The sequence below is a fragment of the Corvus hawaiiensis genome, chromosome 3, assembly GCF_020740725.1.
Source record: "Corvus hawaiiensis isolate bCorHaw1 chromosome 3, bCorHaw1.pri.cur, whole genome shotgun sequence".
Lineage (NCBI taxonomy): Eukaryota > Metazoa > Chordata > Aves > Passeriformes > Corvidae > Corvus > Corvus hawaiiensis.
This window is the reverse complement of record NC_063215.1, coordinates 120,881,503-120,888,604: the sequence shown is the minus strand read 5'-3', so window position 1 is coordinate 120,888,604 and position 7,102 is coordinate 120,881,503. Positions and strand designations below refer to the sequence as shown.

Sequence of the window (7,102 nt, the reverse complement as noted above, 5' to 3'; positions counted from 1 at the left end):
CTTTTAGCAAGCACCAATATTTTTGGAAGCAGGCCCAGGAACGCTGGTGGATCACTAAACCCAGTCTAGGAACCCCAAAAGCCCCTGATCCCCCCCAAGTCCCCAGACAGAGCCTCCAGCTCCAGCTGAGCTTTCATGTGTTGGTTCTCGGCCAGAAGTTCTAACGAAGGCTAATTACTGTGATGATCTTGCAGTAATTGTACACTGATTGCAGTCCTAATTATGCTTAAGCATTTCACTGCTCTCCGCAATTTTGTCTATTGATGTTTCGCTTCTCCTTCATTTCAATTATTCCCGTGGTATTCAGATTTTATTGGGGCCCTGGAATTTAAGCGCTCATTTGGCAACTTCCTTTCAAAGGGTTCGAAGTTTTTATCTGGAAATGAAAGGCGGGCGTTCTGTTTTCATCCTGCAGCTGGAGATGCGAACGCAGGGCTGGGGGTGACCGTGGCTTCTCCCACCTGAATTTTGGAGAGGTGACAGCACCAGAGGGACACAGCGGCACTCCAGAGGACGAGGAAGCGGGGTTTTTTTTTCCTTGAAAACCATGGTGTACAATAAACTTGGTAAAACCAACTGTAACTGTTCAGCAGCTCCCAGTTATTTTTTGAACTGGCGCTTTGCAAATTTCCCCCTTTTTTAGGGACGCGGATCCTGCCTCGCCCCAGGTGCCCTCCAGCACCGAGTCGGGGGCTCATCTGGGCGAACGGCAACACCCGAGGTAACAAGGTGGTGGCGAGAGACGGGGCAACGATAAAGGACGGCTAAAAAACGACAAACGCCTTAAAGGCTTCCGAAGCGCCTCCGGGCGGCGCAGGCCGCGCCCGCCCGTCCCCATGGCAACGCGGGGCGGCACTTCCGGGGTCCCGCGCGGGGCATGGCGGGAGCCGCACGTGGGCGCCGGCGGAAGCCGCGCGGGGCGACCGGGATCGGGATCGGGATCGGGAACGGGATCGGGATCGGGATCGGGATCGGGATCGGGAACGGGGACGGGATCGGGATCGGGGAGGGGAACGGGGCCACTGGGACCGCCACCGTGCACCGGCACCACCGGGACGGACACCCCGCGACCGCCGGCCCCGCAGCCGCCCCGCGCCAGGTGAGCCGGGTCCCCCCCCCGCGGCGCGGTTGGGGTTCGGTTCTCGCCCCGGGCGGGGGGATGCTCGCTGGTGGGGAGGGGAGGGACTTGGGGGAGCTGAGGAATGCCGTGTGCTACCTGCAGGATGGGGGAGCGGGAATGGCATCGGAGCCAACGGGTGCTCGCATCCATCGGCGTCCCCATCCCTTAGGGTACCGGTGTTCTCCGTTTCCGAGGCACGAAAATTACTTGGAGAAGTGTAAAAACAAGATCTCGAAACTGGCGCTTGCTTGGCTGTCCGTGGTGCAAGGGGAAATTGAAGGGATGAGATCCCGGATGGAGCGTGGCTGTTAAATTGCCATGTGCAGGACGCGAAACCCTAGTCCTGCTCTGGGCGCTGGCAGGATCCATCCCATGGCTAAAACCTTGCTCTCAGGCGGAGCAGCGGGAAGGGCTTTTCCTGGCTCCCCTCCCTGCAGGGAAACTGGGAGATGCTGTCCGTGTGTCCGTGTGTGTAGGGAGAGCCCAAATGCGCGGAGAAGGGTGCCCAGACGTGTTGGGGTGTGTGACGTCCCCTTCACTCCCGCAGCTTCCTGGGGTCTCTGGCTGTTCCAGTGGGTCCCCTGTGGATGTTCAGGCATCTTTTGCCTTTCCAGCAACCCTGTTCCAGCGAGGAACAAAGAGAGGGGTGAAGGCTTGGGAGTTGTTCTGCTTAGTGCTGAGCTGGGCTGGCAGATGAGTCTGTAGCTCCCAGCGGAGCTGAGCTCTCTGCTCAGCAAGGGCTGTGCTCTGCAAAACCCCTTAGTTCTGGCATTCGGAGGCTTCAGGTGGGGAAATGTTTTTATCTTGCTGTGTGTTGTTTGTTTTCTTCCAGTGGAGCCAAAAGGCTGGAATTAGGAAGGCAGCAGATGGAACACACGGTGGCTGATCCATACCTGTAAGCCCATTCAAAAGCTTCTTGGGGGTTATTTCATTTTAGGTACAAGGGTTCTGTTACCTTGGAAAGCCTTTACGATGTTGTCTGGAAGGTCTGTCAGTAATAATACATTTATATTTGTATGTTAGGTATAATGTAAAATTCATGTCTTCAAGTTACTGATGAAATAACTGCAGCAGTAGCATGAGTGCCTCATTCTGTGGACACTAGAATCTTGGGAGCAACGAACGTGCGGGTTGGCTTTATCCTACTTTTACAAAGCCACCACAGCTTAGTCCGTGCTGGAGAATCCCAGGGTCTTAGAAAGTGGAAAGCCTCCAAAAGCCCTGGGGGGTGTTCCAGGTTCTGGTCTTGCTCCTTGGATTCTTTCTGCAGCATCTGTTTAACGGAAGTTGCACGGACAGTCTGTACCAAAAAAAACCCCAACAAACCCAAACCCTAAACAGCAAACTGAAGCAAAAAAAATATCCTGAAGTCCCAACAGCCGAAGAGGACTGAGCAGTGTCTTCCAGTGCTGCACTCCTTTCCTCAGAGGAGTTCTGTAAAGCTCCAGGGACTGAGGGCTGGGTGCTGCTGGAAGGGACAGAAAATGCCGATACAAGTTGAGGAGGAAATGTGTGGACAGGCGGGGCAGCATCACAGGTACTTTGTTTCCTGGTGTTACTGGCTTTGGTTTGACCTAACAGGTTTAGGACTGTGGTTCCTCTGAACGTCTTGGGGGCTTTGGGGTGCAGTTTCCCTCCTGGCTGAAGCGGAGAGCTGTGAGCCAGGGGCACCTCTGGGTGCCCATTTCCCTGTGTTGGCGTTAATGCCGGGTGGCTGCCCTGGGGAAAGAGGCCTGGCTGGAAGGGAATCTGTAGGTGGGAGAGAGCTGGGTCAGATGGCTTTCCGGTGCCCCTCTCGGTGGCACCGTGGGCTTAGGCAGCTGTGAAAGCTCAGCCTCGGCGTTCCCGCTCGGGTGGCTTGCGGAACACGTTCCTCTGCTATGGCTTCCGTTTTGATTTAACGGGATCGGCGCTACTGGAACGCAGTCCATGTAAAACACACTTAGAGGAGATCTGTCATGTATTTGCCCCTTCGGAACACCAAAGCCCCTGTGTAAATCTTCAGGGAAGCGGCACGTGTATGCCTATATAAATACAGGTGTGCAGAAGAACGAGTCTCCTCCTTTTGGGGTCTGGGCAGCTCGCCCTCGGTGTCGGGGTCTGTGTGTCTGAGGCGGGGTGATTGTGCTGGATGCTTTTGGTTTATTTTCACGCCTCTTCAAGTGCCTGTTGTTCGCCCTGCAGGGTGAGACTGAAGCACCTGAAGCTGCAGAGGCACCTGGCAGCGGTGTCGGCGCGGCAGCAGCTGGCCCTGCGCCGGAACCGGGCCCTGCGCCGGGAGTTCCTGCAGCTGGAGGCTCACATGGAAACCACGGGCTGGGAGAGCATCCGGAAGATGGAAGTAACTTTCTATAAGACTTGATCGGGGGTGTTTGCCGTTGTTATGCAGGAATCTCTTGGTATGTCCTAGAGCTGGAAGCAAACTCCATCAGGGTCCGTGTTTCAGGCTGTAGAACAGACAGGTCTGAAGTACCCCAGACTCAACAGGCTGCTGTAAGAAAAAGCCAAGCCCTGAGGGTTTCTTGAATCGTATTATTATTATTGTTGTTGTTGTTATTATGATGTCATGCTGTTCCCTAAAGTTCAGTTGCAAAGTGATGATTCCAGACTTTCAAAAATGGGATTGCGACGTCTGCTTGTGGCACTGCTGCACGGAGCCAGGTTTTTGGGGGAGCACAGTCTGGGAGGGAGCTGTGTTTGTTCCTGCTTTCCAAGGGCAGCGGCGCTCCTCAGAAGCATTTGGCTGCGCTTATTCCTCACACAGCTATAGCCTAGGTAGCGCCTGTTGGATCTGGTGACGTTCCCAGAACATCTTTTCCTGGCTGCAGTGCAGCAGCCCGGAGTTCAGAGCCTGTCCCTGGGGTGTGTGATTCCCTGCCCCTGATTTTTAGTTGTTATCTGAAGCAGAGCAGGAGAGGGGGCTGTGCTGCGGTGCCACCTTTCCCCTGCTGGTCTGAAGGGGTTTTTCTTCCTCAGCTCACCAGCCTGCCCAGTGTCAGGGCCGGTGGCTCTGATACCTGCTGTGAGTCCCAGTCAGAGTGCCACAGGTGGGGCTGCACGCAGGGTTTTTGTTCAGCCCTCCCATTTTGATGTTCCTGCGCCATCCATTTTATCTTTGCCAAGTTGCGGTTACTTTTCGGAGCTGCTGAACAAATGACATCTCCTCGGTGTTAGTTATGGAGAGCAGGAGAGTTATGGAGCGTGCAATCATTCAATCTATCGTGGGAGTACACAGAAAGAAATTATTGCCGTTTTCTCTCCTCTTTTTCCGTACAGAATGCCCTTTAGGAGCGCTTCATCACAACGCTGTGCACATTTATTATGTGGCTGTAGCTCACAAAACTCCTATTGTTTCTGAAAGATGCACTTTTGCTCCCTGTGTTTGGTCAGTAATTTTTTAGGGTGTATATAAATACATTCGCTGCAGCTTTCAGCCAAATCCGGGAGTTACATCTGAGTTTCTTTCGAGCATCTTGACCCCTCAGGTGGTGAGGTTTTGTTCCTTACGGTTCCACGTTCGGAGGTTTCCCGAGCAGCCTCCTTCCTACCTGGGAGCCGAAAGCGGCGCCGCCGCCGGAGCGAAGGGCAGGGGCGGGCGAGTTAATTGTGTGAAGGGTTTATTCCCACGCCTGTTCCCTGCTGCAGCTCAGCTCCTGGAGTGCTCCTAGCCGGGCTGTCCCAGCGTGCTGCTGGGGGCTGCAGTTCGGATTGCAGGGGGTGCCCAGCCCCACTCCCAGCGCGCTGCCGCCGCTGCCGCTCCGTTAAACCCTGGAGCGGGGAGAGCCGGGTTCGGGGCAGCCAGCACGGAGCCTTCCTTCCCCGCTGGGCTGCTCTCTGCAGCATCTGCCGGGGATTGTTCCTCACGGCAGCCCAGCCAGTTGTAAGATGGGGCGTGAAAAAACACATTGCGGAGCTCGTTTTCATCCCGAAGCAGCCGAGTCGTTGTCCGGAGGCAGCAGCAGTAATTCGGTGTTACAGATGCCGGTTGGGATGCAATAAATACGAGTCAACAAGTTACTGCTGTTCTGTAGGATTCTGAATGATGAGTAAACGTGTACGAAAGCCCTGCAGCAGGTTGTGTACAGGCCACGCTGCTTGGGCAGGGGAGCGGAAAAGCAAGGAGAAAATGAGATCTCCGCTTTTAAAGACAGCCTGAGTTAAAAAGGCTGCGGGGACTTTGCATTTAAAGGTGCGCGGTTTGCAAAGTGCATTTTGCAAAGTGGTGTCTCTCGGGGTGGGGGGGTGGGGGGTGGTTGTTTGGCCTCCAGTTTTGTGTGACGGATTTGTTCCCGTTTAGGAATGGTACGGAAGGGAAATTAAAAACCTGTTATCCCTTCAAGAGGGCAGCTTGTCAGCAGGAGGTGACAAGGAGGAAGGATCCAGCGAGCAGGTAATGGGGTGGGGAGCGGGGGGTGGAAATGGGCTTCATTGCAGCGCCGTGCTCTCCTCGGAGCTGCGCAGCCTTTCCATGGGGATGGCGGCGCTGGCACGTGCAGCGCGCGATTGTGTGTAGTGCCCGGGAGAAGGAGAACCACCCGGGTAAAACGTGCGATTATTTCATCCGAAGAGCTGGAATTAAAAAAGCACTCGGACTGTTTACGCACGTCTTCCTGTTGGCTTTTATAATTCCTGCGCCGGGTGGTGTGGAGGTGGTCGTGACCGAGGAGGAAACGTTGCTAATGAGGGATATTTGCGGAACTGCAGCCGGGGAGCCGTGTGCTGTGTTTATAATTTTGTATGTTCTGACCTTTCCTCAGAAGGAGCAGAAGGAGATTGCATATCTGAGGAACAGACAAAAAGACTGACAAGGAATACTTAAATATCTGCTGCCATATATCTGCAGTAATGCAGGCTCCTAATCCCTCCTCCTATCTCCATATAAATGATACAGTTCAAGACCAGAGCTGTTTTCTCCACTAAACGCAGCAAAGCTCTTTTAGATGAAATGTCTAAAAACATCTTGTAATAACTTGGAGCATGCTGGCAAGAGTAGTCACTTGTGACTGTGTGTGGAAGCCCCTCAGCCAGCCGGCGCCGGAATAGGCAGGACGGGAGCATCACTCCATTATTCCGAGGAGCCAGCAGCACGCGCGTCCCTTAGGCTACAGCATTCATTAAGGAAAGCTTACTGGGCTGAAAGCTGGGAACAGATGATAACGGGATATGATTTTCATATTTAATGCATTCCTTGGAAGAGTGTGTGTGCTGCAGATTGATAGAAGAATCAACTGCTACTTTACTAAAAGACTTTCTAGTTTGCCCTATAGCTACCGATGGAATCATTCAGCCAAGAAATTAACTTTTTCCCCTTTTACCTGCTTTATGTATCTGCTAAGCAGGCTGCTGGCTGCCAGGGAATGTTATTATGCAGTTAAATGTTTGGTATTTAAGACTCTTATCAGAAAAGAAACAGAGGCCACACTATTTTGTTTTTATAGTAGGAGGAAGGTTTTTGGTTTCCTTTCTTCAGTGCATTAGCAGCCGTTAATCTGAGTTTATAGGAAGTTTTCCCCGTAGATTAAAAAGTTAAAAACCTTGAATTTAGAGCATTCTTTAAACTGTAATACACAAAGCAGTGAACCCGAGCAGCCTTGACCCATACAGGCAGGCCTGTGGCAGGGAGCAAACTGCGGTCTGAACCGGGAGGTGTTGTGGGGAAAGGCGGGTTTATTTTGGAATGTGAGCTGTCCAATTAGGGCAGGCGGTGTGGGAGATGGGATTTCCATCCGATGGAGAAGTTGACATCAGTGCTAGGGCATCAAAGGCTCGTGGTGTGACTCGGGGGTTTAAACACTGTGGGCAGGTTTTGGACAGTACGAGAGTGTGGCGTGTGCCCAAAAATGTCACTTTGTGTACAGTAATGGAGTTGATCGTGGACTCCCTTTATTCCCTGTCCTCCTCCTCCTCCTCATCTCCCTCCTAAAATACAGAGGTAACTTCAGCTACACTGTGCATCTTTTGCCATGTCCCTGGGCTGTGCTT

At 53.2% G+C, this 7,102-nt stretch overlaps 1 protein-coding gene across 4 annotated transcripts in view; it reads left to right on the top strand.

Moving 5' to 3' along the window:
• Nucleotides 1-821: 821 nt before the first annotated feature.
• KIZ (kizuna centrosomal protein) overlaps nt 822-7,102 on the top strand; it is a 28,113-nt gene continuing 21,832 nt past the window's right edge. For 3 of the 4 annotated variants that reach the window (XM_048298045.1, XM_048298044.1, XM_048298042.1), the window contains exons 1-4: nt 822-1,099; nt 1,953-2,015; nt 3,305-3,461; nt 5,418-5,510. In XM_048298045.1, coding sequence (XP_048154002.1) covers nt 837-1,099; nt 1,953-2,015; nt 3,305-3,461; nt 5,418-5,510 — 576 coding nt within the window. In that variant the 5' untranslated portion in view covers nt 822-836. The remainder of the gene's footprint in view (nt 1,100-1,952; nt 2,016-3,304; nt 3,462-5,417; nt 5,511-7,102) is intronic. The other variant, XM_048298043.1, reaches the window with a different exon arrangement.